Source organism: Lipophrys pholis (genome assembly GCF_963383615.2).
Source record: "Lipophrys pholis genome assembly, chromosome: 1".
In the NCBI taxonomy this organism is placed as follows: domain Eukaryota; kingdom Metazoa; phylum Chordata; class Actinopteri; order Blenniiformes; family Blenniidae; genus Lipophrys; species Lipophrys pholis.
In genome coordinates this window covers 43,202,696-43,223,958 of record NC_137635.1, presented here as the reverse complement: position 1 = coordinate 43,223,958, position 21,263 = coordinate 43,202,696, and the positions used below count along the sequence as shown (strand labels likewise).

Sequence of the window (21,263 nt, the reverse complement as noted above, 5' to 3'; positions counted from 1 at the left end):
TCAGGTAAGTCATTTAAAATGGAAGTGTTTAGGGTTTTGGAAGCATACTGCAATGGGAACCAGTGTGGGTCAAATAGAAATTTCTTGTTGGCCACTTTCCTACTTGCCAAAACAAAAGCAATAGTATACATTTTTTTTCTTATTTAGGGTATTTCAGTAGTGTCCATATTGTTGTTTGCAATATATCAGCTGGGCTGTGAGCACTGTGTGGATCAGCTTTACTACATCGACACATTGAGTTCAGATGAAGTTAGTTAAAAGTGAAATGGTGGTGCCCCTGTATTTTAGCCTGTTAACCAGTCATTATTAAAGTCTGTTTTTTCCCCCCACTGCGCAGGCTCCTAAAAAGGGAATATCGTTTTCAGCTGTTCTAAAAAGAAACTGATCGATAAATCAATGATGTTAAGAAGAAGACAAAACAAAACAGCTGACATGAACTGTTAACATGTAGATAGCAGTAGAGTGATCTTATATAGGTGAGCTCATGTTTATGTAGGGTTTGCAAATACTGTACATGTTTGGCTCTGTGGACCAGCGAACAGTCGCCTTCATGAGCAATGCAGAGAGACAGCAGCTCTCCAATGGTTTTGTATACAAAAGCAACAAACTCACAGTAGCTTCAGCTATTGCAAATACATTACTGATCTCCCACTAGTAATCAGTAATGTGCTTCATTGCCAAAAGTAGTGGCAGTGCAGTATACAGCACTCTATAACACACTGATGTTCATGGCTGTCCTGCAGACCTTCTGTTTACAAAGTGAACTGCTTTTTCATTTCAACATGGTGTAAATATGTCTGCCTTTTCAAATGCCCAGAATATCAGTAAGACTATTCAGTCGATCGTATGTTGTCAGTTAGGAAAATAGCAATGTCATTCCCAAGTCTCATGCTTGACTCTTGGCTGTGAGTGAACAACACATCCTCTCTGAGACTTAAAACATGATGCTGCATTGGAGAAAGACGTGTCTCTGAGACCTCTTTCAGTTGAGATTGTATCAGGCTATTGTGTCTGTAATAACTATGTCTTTGTTCTCTCTATGGGAGTGGGAAAAACAAGAATTAATCAGGTTACTTCTGCGGAGTAGGCAGGCTGCTCCGTGCATACCTTTCAGCTGTAAACAACCACAGCAAATCTTGGGGATGATGTCAAACAAACAAAACACACAGTTTCACACCCAAGTCTGAATCCTGCCACCACTTTACAATTACTTAATTACAAAAAAAAAAAAAACAGCAAGAGAAAACTGATTATTTTCATGTTTGGTTTATTATAAGTGTTTGATGCGTATAAAGTAAATGGAACATATTGTGTTGCCTGCGTTTCGTTCATCTGAGACTGCTTCGGCAGTGAAATGCACTGTATAAGTAAAGTCCATTCAACCTTGAAAGTCGGCCATATTAGTTCCTCAACTGAAACAGATCATTGAAAGAGAGGGAAACGAGAGCAAGATGGAGTTCCCTTCCATTGTTCATGGGTTGCTAGTTAGTGAAAACAGCCACATCTGAAGGAGAGGTCAAAGAAAGAGGTCAACTGAAACAGATCATTGCAATAACACAAATACACACAGATCATTTTGACCATGTATTTTTATTGAAACACTGGATTATATTTCTTTATAACACTGATATGATTTGCACAACTGTAACACAGTAGAGTATAAAAAAAAAGTTGAAAACCATCATGTCAACATTGTCCATAGGAGGGGATGTGTGTTTTGGTCTTTGGATTGTTTTTCTTTCAGTACTTTTGCAGCTGTATATAACCAATTGACCAAATCAACAATAAATGCATTTAGTGGCGAGTGTTCGGATGACAACTCTAAAGATACGATGGAAATACAAACAAGTGCACTCTAACATTATGATTGTCTTTTTTTATAATCTGCAATACTGCATATGCTCTGTCCACATATATATACTCGCCATTGATTGTAGCTTATAGATACACATAGGCCTATAAGATAAGTGTAGCAAAAGCCAGCCTAGCAGTCGCTTTCATTTTAACGTCACGTAAACTATTTTAGAGATACTTCAAGTCTTGACACCGGAGTCACTTCTAGATCTAGAAACATTTTTAGCTGCTCTCTGTGGTTTGGGACACATAACAAAAAAAATTATAATTAACATGAAAAACCTTTGAAATCATAGAATATCAATCATTGAACATCGGAATATTTACTCTACCAGTAACCTTGACTCCATGCCCTTCATATTTGTTTATTTTTTCTTGGCAAGTTATGCACTTACCTACTAAATTATTTGCACCAAATTTAGGAACAGACCTAAGGCAGCACATTGACTAATATTATGCGAATTAAACTACAGAAAAATACATTAATAGACACCATTTGCTTTGCTTCATCTTATATTTTCATCACAGACTATGCTTACATGCACACAGTAATTGGGGTACGAGTTCAAGTCTATTCATGATAAGCTTGCTCATATCCAGAGAACAGACAATCTGTGTATGTAAAGTAATCTTTTATTATAATGGGAATGGTCCCGTCATTAAAACAGGTTTTAAGAAGTGTCCTATACCACCATGTTCAAACATTTACGATTCAGGTTTTTCTTCAAGATCGGACTATATTTTGGGCGCTGAACACTAAACGCATTAACAGAAAACCCCCAGAAATATGAGGGAATATTGTACTTGTGAACATAGTCATTGAACTCAACCTCCCTCTCATCTTTTTCTTTTTATCTGTCTGTTAGAGTCTCAGTCATGCAGTATACTTCACACAAAATTAAATTTGGCAGAGGCCAGCTTTCTTAGTTTGGGGCCAAAAAGAGCACAAGGTTTGAGTTTCTGACCCGTGGAACATATCTGTCTCTTTGAAAAGCCTCTTTCACTGCCTCTAATATATTCTCTTGCCTGTCACATTCCTGGCTAACCATTACACAATTACTTTTTGCTCTTGTTTTGTTCTCCAGCTGTTCAGTCCTATAGCAAAAGAACCAAATCATTTAAAAAATTTTTAGGTGTGTTCCCACCACGATGCACCATCAGTTCTTGACTGTGTGGACACCATTAAAACAAATTAGAGTGCCGATGAGTACACAAGCAATTGCCTGCAGCAGTATATTTGACAGCAGTTTTACAGCCTTTCATAAACTGAACAAATTTAATTTCATCTGGAGCATACTGCTGGCACTCTGTCCTCCTTCAAGCACTGACAAAGACCAGGCGAGTGGAGTAGATCATGTCAGCCAGGTACAGGATGAAGTTGACAGCGGTGAGCACAGCCACCGCCATGAGCTTATCCCAAACGCACAGTCCCATTCCACTGCTGCAGTTGTAGGGCCTATTTTTATTTCCGCCATGCTTGGGGTCAAAGTTGAAAATTGGCCAGATGATGGTTGCTGAAAGATAGAGGACCACGGCCAGCAGAGCATAGCCTGACAGGAAACGGGCGAAAGGAAAGGGGAGACAGCCGGTGCACTCGCCTATGCAGAGCATGATGATGGCCGCCGACAGGATGAAGCAGATGCAGTAGACGGACATGCAGTACTTGAGGGCGTCGTGGCGGTCGTACACCACGGGGTCACTGACGAAAACAAAGATGACGCAAGCCACAAAGGTCTCGCAGACTTTCAGGAGGCCAGGGGCTGTGGCCATGTAGCCGGCAACCTCGCCGGGACGCGCCTTGCTGATGCTCACCTCGCTCATGTAGGCAATGGTGGCCAGGCAGGAGAAGACGGTGGACACGATGCGGTAGTCGCGGGTCTCGTTTGGTCCTGAGGAGCCCTTGAGGTAGTACAGAGGGAAGATGATGGAGGCGGATAAGCAGAAGAGTGCAGCGAAGCAGGCGAATGTGATGGGGAAGTTCTTCCAGGACACGGGGGCTCTGGTCTGCAGCCCAAAAAGCTCCACCAGGAGGACCAGCAGGGTGCCAGCAAAGCCGAAGGCCCAGCAGAAGATGCACCAGTCCTTGGTACCGTGGTACAGCCTGGCGCCATGTGCGGCCACGGAAAAGGCCACACAGGTGAAGACTAGGGCTGCTAACCGTGTCCATAGCAGAGGGCTGGAGTGGAGGACGATAGCCATGATGAGATGTGTGATGAGTAATCAGAGAAACTGGAAAGATTCCTGTGAAAGATGAGCCTCTTCTTCCTGGGAGTCACTTCCTTAGACTGCTATCATCAGCCACTCAGGCAGAGAAAACTGTAAGAAGAAAAAGACAATGGAAAGAGTTAGTAAGCAGTACTTTGGGGTTTTATGTTGTGTTTTATGAATCCAAGATGAAGTAAGAAGTAAGACAGTCATTTGAGGGTAACAGCTTGCGATGCTGTCCACATTAGCTCTGTCCGCCTACATGGCATTTTCTGGGATACACAATAGTGTTATTGTGTTTTTATGAATGGTTGAAACAACAAGTCAAATCAGGGAAACACAGTTGGAAACCACAAATAAAAACTGCAATGCGGTCCCACTAAATGCACCACATTTACATCTGGTCAAGTCATCTGGAGACCAGTCAGCTTTTTCTTTTTTTTTTATGTTCTTGTAGTTTCTGCCATGTCTCTAAACTCTGACTTGCTGTTTTAAAGGCATCCTGAGTCTGAGTGCAGCATGTTTTGTTCTGACATTCCTCCATGGTCATGTCCTCACTAATGGGTGGAGCGTCGTGACCTTTAGTGACCCGCACAATGTGTCCGTCATCACGACTCTAAACTTGGCCCTCCTCATTTGATCATCTCCTTTTCCGGCAGGCAGCCCACGGGAGATTCACAACTTTGTTCGACAAAACAGAAACTAAAATGTTTTGTCTGTGTCGTCTGATGTTTTTGAGAATGTTGGTTGACACACATATAGAAGATAACACAATAGCCGTCAGTGTTGTAGGAATGGAGATAGACTCACTGCACGCCTTTCGTTCGCATTGTTGAAATGTCGTTTCGTCCCCAAAGTTCAACGTTATTCATATTTATTTTGCTTTTAATTGGGAGGGATTTCGAAATGACGAGATTTGAATTAAAACTTTGCATATCTTGCTTAACATCGAAAGTTCCTCTGCAAACTCTGTGTTAGGACTTGTAGAAATTCCGAAGAGTCATGAAGTTGCCAGAGCGGCTCAGTGCTGTCAATTACACTGTAGTAAATTTAGCTCATAATAACCAAACTCAGTTCAAACTCAGACCAGGAAAGGGCATTGCAACAACATTCTTTAAGTCTTTTAAGTTGAGCAAGTTTAACTGCCACTGAATTCAACTTTTTAATAGAGCATGATTATTACCGGCCCCTCAGTGATTATAGATATATTTTAAAGATTTCCTGAAATTGGTTTTGCCTCATGATTTATTTGCCTATTGACTACTATTGTTAAAAGTGAATCACGAATATGAACGCAGCACTATAAAGACCTGCAAGTCACTTACAATAGTAACATTTCATTTTCACATTTTCCTTGGTCCGCCAGGACTTCGTACATTCAAACTCAAAACCATATAAGATGGCGACAGGGTGTAAGTTTGCAGCAACACGTGAGCGTGTTCCTACAAAAGTGCATTCAGGTGTGAAATGGTTTCAGTCATATTAAATCACTCAAACTGAAACCTGTTGCGTAACTACGCTAAACTGTGTTCTAATGATGCAGTGTCATGAGTGAAGTATAGCCGATATCCTCTTCCTTTCCCGTTAGAAGTTCTTACTGAATGTTGTTGCATAATGGTTACCATTAAGAAGTACAGGCTGGTTTGTTTTACACCAGTAGCTCTTGTTTATTTATTTATTTATTTATTTGTGGCACAAAACTCTAAACCATGTCTACTATTTAAAAAAGCTTTTGTTTCTTGCTTCACTTTCAAATCATGAAACCCACAAAACTCCACTGGAGATTGTAGGCCACAGGAGGAACACGACAGAAACACTCTGACCACACTCGCGGCTCTCTCCCCCACTCCTCCCCAACACCCATTCCCCATTTGGCTTCACAAGCGCAGCACTCCTCATTCCCAGTTTACACCGACAGCCAGCCATAAACAAGTAGGACAGGCCTGTTTAGATTAGTTCCATTAAACACCTATGAAACAGTCAGGGCTCGCGAGGCAAAAAGCCACACTCGAGGAGACGTAGGAACGTAAAGAAGACAAAAAAGGAAGAAACAAAAGGAAAGAGAGACGCTTGATAATGCTTCAGGATTTCTCCCTTGAAACCAGGAGGGAGAGGAGTGAAAGGAGGGAGGAACATGGGGGAACCCCTATGCCTCGGCCACAGAAGGACACATAGTTTAAACACAGTGATGGAGTGGAATAGCAAAAGGGTGAGTCACCAGCAGGCCTGTCTGCTTCACCACTCCTCACACTCTCCCCACCTCCTCCCTCATTTCTGGTAAGATTTTCCAACTTGCTGATGTGTTCCAGATGAGCTGCAGTCTAGCTGCTGCTGAACAACTGGGAACTTTGTCATAGTTGCCAGGTTCTTTCCCTCTTTCTTGTTTCCTTCCTTTCTTTCCTCCTGATTGTCTCATTTGGTGGCTACTCCCTCACTTTTCCATCAGTTGTCCTCTTTCTCTCTCCTCGTTCAATACTCCCTCTCTGGCTTTAAACCCAAGCTACCAATTATGTTCAATGCAAACCACTCAAAAATAAACGTATATGGAGGGTCGTAATGGAAAAATCAATCCCCCACTGCTGCAGCCGAAAGCTTTGCTGGTCGTGGAATCAAGTCAGGAAAGAAATAAGAGAGGGAAATGCCACATGGGGGAAGAAAAAGTTTCAGAGAAAAATAAAAAAAATAGTGTGGAAAACTTATTTTCACAGCAGAGCATGGAAAACACGACAGGCGCAAACTAACAGGGGCGCTTCCCCACTTGAAGGAGGTGCTGAAAATAGGTTCGCATATGAGGACAGGAAACAAGATGCAACAGCGTCATGGTCCTCTGCACAGTCAGTTTTGTTTCTATACACACAGACGATAAGGCTGAGATGCTCAGGAAATAAGTGTTTGTCTCTGGCAGAGAGGTCATGTGCGCTGCTTGTTTTGTTGTCATGATACAGAATCACTTACTCAATTTCACCCATAATTCACTTATGGAGGAGGCATGGGTCGAAGCACAAGATGAGGTCTGTTGGCAAACCATGTCTTAATGCTTGTCTACTAGAGTTCAAGCATTGTGCTTTCAAGGACTGAGGCAAAAAAAAACAACAACTTTGTTTTACTTGGTTTGACATTTTTCAAAGATAAAAAAGCTAAAACAGGCTGTATTTTCCCCAGTTAAAAGCCTGAAACAACATGTATCACAAGCAAGATGTTCTTTTCAGAGTCAGACTGTTCCACCACACCCACTCCACAAGGAGGGAAACCTGGACACCTCCTCCCCATTTTTTTTTTTTTTTACTCAAATGAAAACCCAAAACAGCCACCAAGCAGTGTGTGTGTGTGTGTGTGTGTGTGTGTGTGTGTGTGTGTGTGTGTGTGTGTGTGTGTGTGTGTGTGGTGTGTGTGTGTAAATGCTGTATGGTTTAGGTTCATTCATTGACAGTGGAAGTGGGTGTGCCGTCTGCCACACCCTGCTCTCTCGCGCTCTCTCTCTCTCACACACACACACACACACACACACACACACACACACACACACACACACACACACACACACACACACACACACACACACACACACACACACACACACACACACACACACACACACACACACACACACACACACACACACACACACACACACACACACACACACACACACACACACACACACACACACACACACACGTTACTTACAACTTAAATGTATACTAACCCAGAAACACGTAAATCTATGACATATCAAAGTTGAATGCAGAATGGACTTTGGGAAAGTAGCGGGATAAAAAGGAGAAACAATAAATAAAAACTACAAGAGGGGACATTTTTGATGGAATCATAAAACAAATCAATGTTCAATTTTTGCCTCCACAGTCGGTCAGTACCTAATGATGTCACAACAAACATCAGAAAAAGTAAAAAAAGAAAAACAAATCTCTCTCATAAGCAAAAGATAACACACTTTTTTTCACACGTAAGTGAATCCAATGCAACTAGTTTTTAAAAGGAGAGGCTTTCCGCTACCAAACTGTTCTTACAAAACACTTGGAAAAAATCCTCTCCCTCTCCCACTGTAACACATTTTTTTTCTTACCTATTTGATAGTGATTCTCTCTGGTCTCTGTGCTGCACAACATCCAGGGGCAGAAAGTCGCAGATTGCACCACCTCAGCTTTCTGATGGGACTTACTAGGAGCAGCTCCCCGCCCAGAAAACCAAATTAGGCGTCAAATGTCTTCACCGTTATTCACATCTGTATGGACTCCTCCTTCTTCCCATTCTCCCCCCTTCTCCTCGGTCTCTTCCTCCACCACGCAGCCCACACCCAGTAGTGCAGCAGAGGCTTGTTCTCTATTTTACACTTGTTGGTTAGTTTACGCTGCTTTTATTGGCTGGTTGTATCATGAGGAACTGATTGAATGAATGCAATGAAAGAGTACTGACAATATATACTCAAGTATACACAACTACTGGTGCATTGCTTGAATTGGACTTAAGAATAAGAATTATTTCTTTCTTTCTTTCCTGTTTTTACAGATGTCCTTGAAACTTGATCTAGAAAAGACAAGCAAGCCTCAAAAAGAGAGGAGACCTTGGTTTCGAAAGCACCTCGCCCATGGTTGTTTCCTATGCGCAAAAGCAATTGAAAAACCAAAAGGGACGCATGTGTATAAAAATAGAAAAAAAAGGGAGCTTCCAAAAGCATTCAGTAAATATGGATCAATAGTTTGCATGGAAAAAATAGCACAGCACATGGCAAAATGTATTGCTATTTCATGTCTGTAATGTCATGTAAGGTGTAAGGAGGATTCAGGCGCCGACAGGACGAGGAAGCTGAGTTTAAGAAAAGAGTTTATTTAGGCGATCTCTCCAGCGGGCGGACAATCCTCGGAGAGTGGCGTGAAGGCGGAGGTTGACGTCACCGGACAGCGATCTCCCGAGCTGGACAGCGCGGCGCACACCGGGACTGCACAGGAGGGGAGTTACACAGATTACTCAAAATACCGTAGTATACGATAAACAATTGGCTTTACAATAAGGCTCGAGGGGCCGAGTCAAAGTACCGCGGGGGTAAACGAGACGATCTGGCGATGAGAGCCTGGAAACCCGGTTCCTATATAGTGGCCTCAATCATCTCTTTCAGGTGAGCCTCCTACGCCGTCCGCTCCACCTACGCACACACGCCCACACACACACACAAAAACAAACACAGCAGTATACACTGCGAAACGTGACATGACCCCCCCCTCAACGGACGCCTCCTGGCGTCCTACCAGGCTTCTCCGGATGCTCCCGGTAGAAGTCGACCAACAGACTCCTATCCAGAATGTGGCCCCTCGGCACCCACGACCGCTCTTCAGGCCCATAACCCTCCCAATCCACCAGGAACTGGAATCCCCGACCCCGGCGACGAACGTCCAAGATCTTGTTAACTGTGAAGGCAGGATGGTTATCGATGAGCAGGGGGGGTGGCGGGGGCTCTGTGGTGGGGCTAAGAGGGCTAGAGTGAACCGGTTTCACCAGGGAGACGTGGAATGAGGGATGAATCTTTAGGGATGCTGGCAACTTCAGCCTCACCACCGCCGGATTGATGATCTCCTCAATCTCAAACGGCCCGATGAATCGAGGCGCCAGCTTGCGAGACTCCACCTGGAGTGGGAGGTCACGGGAGGAGAGCCATACCTTCTGTCCAGGGCGATATGAGGGGGCAGGAGCCCTCCGACGGTCAGCCAGTCTTTTGTTTCGGGCCGATGATCGGACCAGGGCGGCCCTAGCCTCCCTCCAAACCCGTCGGCAGCGTCTAAGGTGGGCCTGCACTGAGGGCACAGCAACATCCTCCTCCTGGGTGGGGAACAGGGGGGGTTGGTAACCCAGGGCCACCATAAACGGGGACATACCAGTGGCTGAGCAGGTGAGGGAATTGTGGGCGTACTCCACCCAAGGCAACTGGGAGCTCCAGGACGATGGAAGTCGAGCCGTCATGCACCGCAGTGCAGTCTCCAGGTCCTGGTTGGTCCTCTCCGTCTGACCATTGGTTTGAGGGTGGTACCCTGAGGAGAGGCTGGGAGATGTTCCAAGAGCCTTACAGAAAGCCTTCCATACCTGAGACGTGAACTGCGGGCCACGGTCAGACACCACATCGAGGGGGATCCCGTGCAGTCGGTACACATCCCTGACCATCCGATCCGCTGTCTCCATCGCTGAGGGCAATTTCGGGAGAGGGACAAAGTGCACAGACTTGGAGAAGCGGTCAACAATAGTCATTATTACCGTGTTCCCGTCGGACGGGGGGAGACCAGTAACAAAGTCCACGGCAATATGGGACCAGGGTCGACTAGGGATGGGTAATGGGCGGAGCAGCCCCGCAGGAGGTTGGTGAGATGCCTTGCTTCGGGCACAGACGGCACAGGCAGCCACAAAGGTTTGGGTGTCCTGAGACATGGAGGGCCACCAGAAACGTTGTCTCAGGAAGGAAAGTGTTCGTTGGAAACCGGGATGGCAGGTTAACCGGGAAGAGTGCCCCCACTGAAGAACCTTGGACCTCATAGGCTCAGGGACAAAGAGAGAGTTAGTCGGACCGTTACCCGGGTCGGGCTGGGTGAGTTGAGCACGTCTGACCTGACTCTCGATGTCCCAGGAAGAGGACGCGACCATGCAGGTGGAGGGGAGGATGTTCTCTGGCTCCACTTCAGTCTTCTCGACGGTGGTCTGCCGGGACAAGGCGTCAGGCTTTGTGTTTCTGGACCCTGGCCTGTAAGTGAGAGTAAAGTTAAACCGTCCCAGAAACAACGCCCAGCGCGCCTGCCGAGAGTTTAGCCTTTTCGCGGTCTGAAGGTAAGAGAGATTCTTATGGTCCGTCCAGACCACGAAAGGTTGGGAAGCACCCTCCAACCAGTGCCTCCACTCCTCCAACGCCAGCACCACCGCCAACAACTCTCGGTTACCAACGTCATAATTTTGTTCAGCAGGAGTGAGGCGTCTTGAAAAGAAGGCGCAGGGGTGCACTCTAGAATCCTCGGCACGCTGGGATAATATTGCTCCCACGCCAGAGTCCGAGGCGTCGACCTCCACAATAAACTGTCTTAGGGGGTCGGGATGGCACAGCACCGGAGCCTGGGTAAACAGTTGCTTAAGCGTGCTGAACGCCTGTTCGGCCGCCGGTGTCCACAGAAAAGAGGTTGAGGTGGATGTGAGTCGAGTGAGGGGGGTTGCGACCTTGCTGTAGTCTCTGATGAACCTCCGGTAAAAGTTAGCGAACCCCAGGAACCGCTGCAACTGCTTACGGGTCATCGGTCTGGGCCAGTCCACCACCGCTTGGACCTTGTCCGGGTCCGCCTTCACCTGTCCCCGTTCAATGATGTAACCCAAGAAACTCACAGAGGTCGCATGGAAGACACACTTCTCTGCTTTCACGAACAGCCGGTTCTCCAGAAGCCGCTGTAGAACTGCTTGAACGTGTAGAACATGCTCCTCCTGGTTGTGAGAGAAGATCAAGATGTCATCCAGATAAACAAAAATGAACCTGTTCAGCATGTCCCTCAACACGTCGTTGACTAAATGCTGGAACACTGCGGGTGCGTTTGTGAGTCCAAACGGCATCACTAAGTACTCGAAGTGTCCGAGGGGAGTCTTAAACGCCGTCTTCCACTCATCACCTTCACGGACCCGAATGAGGTGATAAGCGTTCCGGAGGTCCAGCTTGGAGAACACTGTGGCGCCATGGAGCGGCTGAAAGGCGGAGTCCATGAGCGGCAGGGGGTACTTGTTCTTCACCGTGATGTTGTTGAGACCTCGGAAGTCAATGCATGGCCGTAATGTACCGTCCTTTTTAGCCACAAAAAAGAACCCGGCTCCCAAGGGTGAAGATGAGGGGCGGATCAGACCCGCGGCGAGGGACTCGTGAATGTACTTCTCCATGGCTTCTCTCTCTGGACGGGACACATTATACAAACGGCTAGAGGGAAGAGGCGCCCCTGGAAGAAGCTCAATGGCACAGTCATATGGTCGGTGGGGGGGAAGGGAGGTAGCCTGCTGTTTACTGAACACCTCTCTCAGATGGTGATATTCAGGAGGGACGGAACCCAGGTCGATCTCCTCCTGGTCTGTGGAGGGGGGTGTCAGGGGGCGCCCTGGAGCTGATTGGAGGCAGTGGGTATGGCAAAAAGTACCCCAACTAGAAATGGTGTTCAGGTTCCAGTTAATGTGGGGGTTATGTCTCTTCAGCCAGGGGAGACCCAGGATCAACGGAACGTGGGGCGATGACAGGACCAGGAACCTAATCTCCTCACTGTGGTTCCCAGAGACCAGAAGACGGAGAGGGACGGTGCGATGAGTGAGGTTAGCCAACCTCCTGCCGTCCAGGGCACTCACGGTCCAGGGGTTTGAAAGAGGCTCCAAGGTGAGGCCAGCCTTGACCGCAAACTCCCGATCCAAAAAATTGTCATCCGCCCCAGAATCTACCAAGGCCTGCAGGGGGAAACTGCCCTTGTCACCAACAAGGGAGGCTTGGAGTTGGAGGCGTGAGGGAGCCGAAGGCTGAGGGCTGGGGTTATGGCTCATCAGGACCACCTCCAATCCTGATGAGCCTAGGCTTTTGGCTGATGGGGACAGGTGGCTCGTTGGTGTCCCACCTCCCCACAGTACAGACAGAGACGGGCATCGAACCTGCGCTTCCTCTCTGCGGGGGACAGGCGGGCTCTCCCGAGCTGCATCGGTTCCCCGGGACCCTCTGGGGCCGGAAGAGCTGGATGGGAGAGAATAGAGTTACCAGGGGTGGCCACCAGGGTTCCAGGACGAAGAGGGGGCTGACGGCTCCTCTGGTTCTTGCGACGGTACCGGAGTCGATTATCTATCCGGACCGCCAAGGAGATGAGCTCCTCCAAATTGGTCGTGTCGTCCCGGGCTGCCACTTCATCATGAACCTCGTCGGAGAGCCCCTGAAGGAACACTCCTTGGAGCGATGGATCATTCCAGCCACTCTCCGCTGCGTAGATCCGAAAATCAACAGCATATTCAGCAACCGACCGTGATTGCTGGGAGAGAGACATCAGACGTCGAGCTGCTTCCTTGCCCTGGAGAGGATGATCGAAGACCTGCCTCATCTCCTCCATCAACCGAGTGCTTGATCTACATATGGGTGATGCCCGTTCCCACAATGCCGTCACCCATTTTGCCGCTTTACCAGACAATAATCCAATTAAATAAGCAACACGAGAGTCATCGGTGGAGTAAGTAGCCGGCTGCTGCTTGAACACTAGTTCACACTGGAGGAGGAAACGGCCACAACCTCCCAGTTCCCCAGAATAACGTTCCGGGGTGGGCATATGCGGCTCCCTGGTGGCGGTCGGCGGTATTGTCCCGGGGGGAGGAGCCACAGCCGCAGCCGCGTCACCGGGATGTTGCTGACCGACGGCGAGCCCGTCCAGGCGGCTGGTGAGGAGTGACATCTTGGCGGTCAGTTCATTTAACGTTGTCCCAATCTCCCGGAGGAACGTCTGATGTTGGGACAAGAGATTGCCGTGGGAGGATATGGCGCGCTGGAGGACTTCCGGGTCGGCTGAATCCATCTTGGCCAGATCGTTCTGTCATGTAAGGTGTAAGGAGGATTCAGGCGCCGACAGGACGAGGAAGCTGAGTTTAAGAAAAGAGTTTATTTAGGCGATCTCTCCAGCGGGCGGACAATCCTCGGAGAGTGGCGTGAAGGCGGAGGTTGACGTCACCGGACAGCGATCTCCCGAGCTGGACAGCGCGGCGCACACCGGGACTGCACAGGAGGGGAGTTACACAGATTACTCAAAATACCGTAGTATACGATAAACAATTGGCTTTACAATAAGGCTCGAGGGGCCGAGTCAAAGTACCGCGGGGGTAAACGAGACGATCTGGCGATGAGAGCCTGGAAACCCGGTTCCTATATAGTGGCCTCAATCATCTCTTTCAGGTGAGCCTCCTACGCCGTCCGCTCCACCTACGCACACACGCCCACACACACACACAAAAACAAACACAGCAGTATACACTGCGAAACGTGACATGTAAGCCAGATCAATTTTTTGATGGACTCCTCTGGTTCAATTTATCCTGTTTGTTTTTCATCTTATTGGCACATTTAGTAATTTTTTAAAATCACAATCAATCAATAGTACTTGAAAACATTAATGATCCTCAGGTTCGTGATATCCATTCAATGTCATCAAACAACCTTTGGCCATAGTTTGATTATGTTAAAGAAAAACTACAATTCTCTTTTTCTTTCTTTTGCTACTGACATATCACTCAAAAGATTGATAATTGAACATTCTGATCATATCCTAATTATGAACTGAGAGGAAGAAATATTTACGTTCGTCAAAACTGATGAAACAAAACCCTTGCGTTAGTTCAACTCTGGATTAAACACTAAGCGTTACATTAGTATTGGAGGAGAAAAAAAAAACAATTTTACTGCACTGAGGAAATGATGTCATTATCTAGTCATATCCATCAGCGTTACTACAGACAAGGGTCACGTAATGCTAAATATTTTGAAGGTTACTCTCTGGATCCCTGCAGCTGAACTTATTTGTGTGCGTTGCTAAGCAACAGCAGCACTATTCCATAGCAACCACATATGTTTACTGAAAGTTTAAAGCGGCGTTTCCGGACGTGTTTAAAAAAGAAGTGTCGAAACAGAGCTTCCTGCGAGCTCCTGCTCGTCTTCTTAAGATCTCTTTAACTTGTTAAAACCGCTCACATCGAAACCATTAAGATGTGTCGATGCAGCATTGTGACAGAGAGAGCGCTCCCCTGTTCACCCCCGTAACATTTATGACTGGGAGCAGTTTTTTTAAGGTCAACTCGTGAAAGCAGCAGTGTGCTTCAAGGGAGGCTTCATGCAACACTTCTGGGGGTTACTCCTAAATTCAGAGGATTACAACATCACAAGTACAGGAGGTGGTGCATAGCTTCTTTTTTTTTCATTTTAATATGCCATTACTTAAGCAATAGTCCTGCTCGCATGAATTCTCATATTGATCTTTAGTTTAGTTTAGTATATTTTTTATTTCATTTATTGGCAAAAGACAAAAAAAACCACCACCTTATTCAATATAATACGAAACAAAAGTTTTTTGATGAAATGGAGCAGAATGAATTGTGAACTTATCTGCCTCTTTATGTCCCACAATCAGTTTACCATAACAATAAAAAACATACAACAAACAACTAACAAAATGACTATAAAGTCTAAGAGCCATTGACTCATAACAGTTTTTCGATCACGACATTAAAAATGTACACATCTCTTGTAATCTGTTGTTTTCTGGCAATTTCAATTAATAAAAAGTAAAGTTCGCTACACTATTCTAAAACTGTTTTTTTTTTACCTATCTAATAATCTAATTATTATTGTCACCGAAAAGCCTTCCTTCCTGTTGCAATAAGACTCTGTAACTCCTCGTGTAGTGTTTCTTGTGTTTTTCTGTTAATGTTATTCTCTTTTCATGTACCAGTCACCGCTTAGCCTTACATATAATATTGTTTGATATAACTTATTTAAATTGTATTCTGTCTTACCGATTTTTTTACTTCTAATCTATTCTATTCTATTCTATTCTATTCTATTCTATTCTATTCTATTCTATTCTATTCTATTCTATTCTATTCTATTCTAGCCCTTCCCGGTGTGTAGCACTAGATGGCGCCAGACTTCAAATCAAACGATGACGTTGTAGCCCCACGTCATTTTCTTGAGCCGCGCGCTGGCCTGGCAGGTTGTTGTTGAGAGAACATCATGGCGTCGGGTGCAGGAGAGTCGTCCAGCGGACACGATGCAGAATTGGACGAACTGTTGGACAGTAAGTGTTGACACCCGGTTTTCGCGGCTGTATTTTGTGTCTGCTGTTATTTCCCGTGTTAAAGCAGCGACGCTGCGGTCCTGAGCTCCTTCTTTCTCCCGGTGCGTCCCCTCGCTTAGGCTCCACCGGAGTAGCCTTGATTTAAACACACGTAGCTATCTGCAATGGGCGTGCAAATAAAGCTGAGTTATTCCAAATTGTTTAACAGAGATTGCTAAAAATTGCTTATGTGACGTAATCCAGGTCTTATGCGCCGAGTGTGTATTACAAGAAAACTTTGCATTAGCAATTTCTCCATAATCCACAAGGACGTTTATTGCCAGATGTGAGTAAAACCTTTACCAAAGATCACATTTACAGTAACATAACAGGTGGTATAAAAAACAGTATTCCTATCCTGATGATCCAGGTTATGTATTCAGGACATAAATGGAAAAATATGTTGTTTTTGCAAAATGTCTGATTTCAAAGACGTTAAAGTAATCCGGGGGTATTTCATCACTCTACTGGTTTAGAGAGGGTTTATCTGGTAAAGAATTGAACACATCAGCTGAGCTGTTCCAGAGGCTTCCCCCATGATGAAGAGCAGATCTACAGGTGTAAGCTTACCAGTGATGAGAATACACACTGCTAATAGCATCATGTTGGTAAAAAAGGTGTATGTTTCATACCAACATCCAAAGACTGGTTTTTAATTTTGTTCCTTTTTTTTTTTTTTTAATTTTAATTGTTTTTAAGGTGCCTTGGATGACTTTGACAAGGCCCCTCCAGCTCCTGAACCTGCAGCAGCTTCCTCCTCGGCCAACGGCGGAGCAGAGAAGGTTTGCTCGTTCTTGCTTTATCTTTTTGTTTCTTCGACTGTCTCTTTTCTCTCCACTCGATTGTATTGGCTGTTCATTAGGTTTCAGAATTGACTAACCTTTGCCTCATCCCTTTGTTTTTCTACTGAGTCCTTTGACAGTCGCACAAACTGTGATTTAAAACAGCAGACTGGTTTTCACTCCGTCCTATGTCATCTTAGTGCTTCCTAAATTTTGAATGTATATGCTGTAGCCTGGATAAAGAGCTGCTATGAAGCATTGAGATAACCTTGCAACGTTTTAAATCTTTGATTAAAGTGTCCTTAGGCCGCCTGTCCTTGATTACATTATTTTGGATCCTAATATTTTTATCCAATTTTTGTTGTTTTAAATCTGTTTTTTGAAAATAGTAAAACTCATTCGCCTCCAGAAGGAGCTTGTTAACTGATGTCTCTCTTATAACACTGCATTATGAACAACTGAACAGTTATCGCTGCACTGCTGGTTGCATCATTTGTCTGCATGCCACACAATAGTGTCGCCACTATAAGGTAAAAATAGGAAATGCATTTGCTGTTTAGTATTATTTACAGAGGCCACATAAATTTGGTTAAGAGAAGTTTGCTTACTAAATCCTTTTCACAACAACAGGATTGGTATAAATTGATCAAGCTGGCTGAATTGTTTTTTTCATTTTTTTTTTTTTTTTGTGTGATTCTACATTTCGTCTGTGAGGATTTCCAGCATTTCGTGTTGGTCAGTTAACATAATCATGATTGAATTTGATTCATCAAACTTGGTTCTTATTGAATGTATTATTGTTTGGTGGTTTAAGAAACCATGTGTGATCGGGCATTTTTTTTTTTAAATTCGCCCATCTCGCGTAATTCCAGGACATTACCAACATCCTTTGTCTTCCTGCCTGTAGCCCCCCCTGCTCGAGGACTGCAAGCTGTTTGAGACTTTGTTCGAGGGTGACATGGCTGCCCAAGCCAAGGACGAGTGGGAGAAAGCCATGACAGAGCTCGCTCAAGAGGAGCCAGAATTACTACAGCACTTTCAAAAACTGTCGGAGGCTGCAGGCAAAGTTGGTAAGAAGTTCACTTCATTTAAGACTTTTTCGATTTTATTTTGCTTTTCATGTATTCGTCCTACCCTGTTTTAATATCGCTCCCTCGCTGTTACTTGCGTCGTGTAATCAGGCACGGATACCGCCTCACAACAAGAGTTCACCTCCTGTCTTAAGGACACCCTCCGTGGCCTGGCCAAAAATGCAGATAACCTTCAGGTGAGCGGAGAAAGAATCTGGACATTAAATCAAAACTGTTGTGGAGGAGAAAGGCAGCAGTTTTGAAGGAGTTTGCGTTGTTTGCTTTACAGTCCACGGGGCTAGCGGGAGATGACCTTGTCAAGGCACTGGAGGGACTGGGTTTGGATGAAGGTGGGGAAGCTGGTGGTGAGGATGGAAACATCCTGCCCATCATGCAGTCCATCATGCACAATCTCCTCTCGAAGGAAGTGCTTTATCCATCTCTAAAAGAAATCACAACCAAGGTCAGCTTTTCGTCAGCGAGTGGTAATAATGCTTTCCATTTCCTCTTTTGGGTATTTATTGTAACTACCGCTTGTTCTTAATAGTACCCAGAGTGGCTGGAAGCCAACAAGCCAACTCTTAGTTCGGAGGACTACCAGCGCTTTGAGCAGCAGTCCAAAATCATGGGAGAGATCTGCCGGCTCTTTGAGAAGGAGGAAGAGGAGGCTTCGGACAAAGAAAACACATTCGAGAGCATCATGGAGCTGATGCAGAAGGTAATGTCGCAAACCACTCTTTATTTTAACTATCAAAGCGATGTGCCTTATGCTTACCTAATTGTAACCTCGGCCCAAAAACCTCATGTCTGTAAAAACAATTGGGGGATTTGTTATCGGCCCAGAAGGAGACCCACACCCTCCAACTCCAACTCAAAGCCAGTCGTCGACTGTGTGTTTAAAACAAATCAGAATTTATTTACAACTTTTCTTTTACAATTCCAACTTGTTTTGCTTTCCAGAGCATTAGAAGTACTTATTCAGTACAGGACAAGCGAGCCATGTGGAGACGATTAGAAACATGAAAGTTGATGATATGCGTATGGAAATCTGAAACTTGATGAAACATTTATGTGACTGACATAAATTGTAGAGTAACCTTATTCAAGTTAAACATGCCTAGAATGCATGATTGTAAAGAACATGGTGATGGATGGAGTGTACGGCAATATAGCCAGTACGCTATGATGTGGAAAGAATGACACAGCTGATGGATCATAACTTTTTCACCTACAGCTACAAGACCTCGGACAGCCACCTAAAGAGCTGGCAGGAGATGCAGTGAGTGGCAATAGCACATGTTTTTGTGTACCAAGCATTCACAATAATTATCGTGTCACGTTGCAATGCTGCTCAAAAATCACTCGCTAAATAGTTCTGAATCTTTATTTTTAGTGTGTTTATAGGAGTGTGACTTAACTTGGTTTCCGTTTGTGTTTAACCCTGCAGCCTCCTGGCTTCAACTTTGACATGGAGTCCCTCAATCTCCCAGGAGTCCCTGGGGCCAACGCAGGAGAGCAGTGCTCCATCATGTGATGAGGTGATTGGCACGGTCCATCGAAAAGCCCGGAGCCAGAGGGCCACTCGGTGTGTGTGTGTGTGTGTTTGTGTGTGTCAGCTGCAGAGAGGGAGTGGAAAAGTCAGGCAGGAGTCCGACCTCATGGCCAACACTGCTTTCCCCTAAAGACGAGGTGTGTGCAAACAGAAACAACAATAACAACAGAGCGGGAGGAGGCACGGAAAACCAAAAAAACAGCCGGTCACAAAAACACACTCCCTCCTCTGTGTAATCACTGAACGCACAAAGAACAACATTTTAATATCCGTACATCAGTTTGACTGCGGTTGCGACAGTTTCTTCAGTTTTATTTAACAGCCTTTCCATAGTGAGACACAGCCACTGCCAGGCTCCTTCTTGTTAATGCATACTATTTAGCCTCATTGTAAATTCACTGGTAAACAGTGCCTTTTGAAAGATTACTTAAATTATTGTCTGAGTTTTCTCTGAAATTTTATATTTTAGCCTTTGTTTAAGCAGGATACTGTTATATAATATTAAGAATTTGGATTATCAGTCTTGGTTCTTTGTTGCGGTTTTTTCTCCATAAACTAAACTCCATAAATGGTACAGAACTGAACGAATTAATTATTAACTCAAAATATGAGAAAGAGATGAGTGTTTTTGTCTATTTTTTTAAAGATCTGCAGAGACTGCAGAAGGATAACGTCCTTGTGAAAAGATTCCAGGACCTCCCGTAACTAATTCAATTAAACAAAAACCCATTCCCTGCGTGTTACTCCCCAAGCCCCACGTATTGATTTGAACTCATTGAAATGACTGAAATGATTGCTGGACACCTTTGCTGTGGTTGCAGTGATCATTATAGTGTAGAGTTACTGTGCAAAGTGCTTCCAGTGTGATTCCCTGTGCCCCCCCCCCCCCCCCCCCCCGAACAAAGTCCCTGCTGGGAAAGACAAACACACACACATTCTAGTTCAAAGTGTTTCCCGTCTGATTGGACAAACATGTAACCATTGGAAGTACATCGTACTCTTTCTAGAAAAGGTGACGGGCAGATAGAATCGAAAACATCAACAGCCTGATGTTTGCACTTTTTTGGCCGTGTTTGAAAGGTTTGTTTACACCAGTGGGTATTTTGCATTGACTGCTATTGGCAGTGGACAATGGCTTACCGGAGCAACTGCAGAGAGACGACTAGAAATGACGTGAACACCAGCCCATCAAGCACTACAGAGGCGACTGAAAGGATTCAGTCAGCCGTGCACTGAGAAGAAATGATAAATACATCGAACCCAGCTGAGGGGAGGCTGCTCTACAGGTGCTATGTTGGCGTGAAAGTGCGACCTTTTTCACCTCGAGGCCATTGCACCTTCAAAACAAATTGCAACCTGTTTTTTTTTTTTTGTTTTTTTGCCGTTATCTTGTTGGATTTGTAAATATATGAAATAAAACAATGACGTAATGCAGATATTTTGTCTTGCTGTGTTATTAGCCTTACCTTTTTAAAACTGATTAGAACGACGTTAGTGTCCGTACCAAGTGGTGACAAAACAAGAAAGAGAAACAATTTTTCAACTTCTATTGTAGCAAGACCAAAATCTCTCCTGACATAAGACCTCTGTTTGCCTTTATTTTTCAAAGGTAAGCAATTTTTTTTTTACATGTTCTAATGTCTAAGAAGTTACTTAAGACTTAAAAGTGTCAAATAATTTTTCCATAACATGCTCTACCAAATGCTTTTATTTGGCGCTTTTTGGTAAAGACATGAAGACATCCAAACAAAGCTAAAATGGACAATTTACTAAAAAATAATGAATCTCCTGAGCATGAATCGATGCTTATTAGATACAGTTTGATATAGTATTATATATGGTGACAAAACTTTAGAAGTTGTCTTAACACATGACTGAGAATTTCAACTGTCTTTTCGTAGTAAAACGGGTGATGCCAAGATAATAAATAAATTTT

At 44.8% G+C, this 21,263-nt stretch overlaps 2 protein-coding genes across 3 annotated transcripts; one reads left to right on the top strand and one right to left on the bottom strand.

Moving 5' to 3' along the window:
• Positions 1-1,571: 1,571 nt before the first annotated feature.
• Positions 1,572-8,369, bottom strand: myadmb (myeloid associated differentiation marker b). Its single transcript, XM_080488654.1, has 2 exons — positions 8,144-8,369; positions 1,572-4,170 (listed from the first exon to the last, which is right to left on the bottom strand). The coding sequence occupies exon 2, from the start codon at positions 4,051-4,053 to the stop codon at positions 3,172-3,174; it is 882 nt and encodes a 293-aa protein (XP_080344780.1). The 5' UTR covers positions 4,054-4,170; positions 8,144-8,369; the 3' UTR covers positions 1,572-3,171.
• Positions 8,370-15,701: 7,332 nt separating this feature from the next.
• Positions 15,702-20,762, top strand: pex19 (peroxisomal biogenesis factor 19). Of its 2 annotated transcripts, XM_080487350.1 has the most exons (9): positions 15,799-15,884; positions 16,623-16,705; positions 17,613-17,775; positions 17,887-17,972; positions 18,065-18,238; positions 18,323-18,493; positions 19,010-19,054; positions 19,223-19,313; positions 20,453-20,760. In XM_080487350.1, exons 1-8 carry the CDS (start codon positions 15,821-15,823, stop codon positions 19,307-19,309), a joined length of 873 nt encoding a protein of 290 aa, XP_080343476.1. In that variant the 5' UTR covers positions 15,799-15,820; the 3' UTR covers positions 19,310-19,313; positions 20,453-20,760. The 2 variants fall into 2 exon arrangements, with proteins under 2 accessions (XP_080343475.1, XP_080343476.1); XM_080487349.1 differs by having other exon boundaries at positions 15,702-15,884; positions 19,223-20,762.
• Positions 20,763-21,263: the final 501 nt, after the last annotated feature.

Coding starts and splice junctions, on each gene's coding strand:
- myadmb (XM_080488654.1), bottom strand. CDS start 4,053: ATGGCTATCGTCCTCCACTCCAGCCCTCTGCTATGGACACGGTTAGCA.
- pex19 (XM_080487349.1), top strand. CDS start 15,821: ATGGCGTCGGGTGCAGGAGAGTCGTCCAGCGGACACGATGCAGAATTG. Junction 15,885..16,622: donor ATTGGACGAACTGTTGGACA/GTAAGTGTTGAC, acceptor ATTGTTTTTAAG/GTGCCTTGGATGACTTTGAC. Junction 17,973..18,064: donor AAAATGCAGATAACCTTCAG/GTGAGCGGAGAA, acceptor TTTGCTTTACAG/TCCACGGGGCTAGCGGGAGA.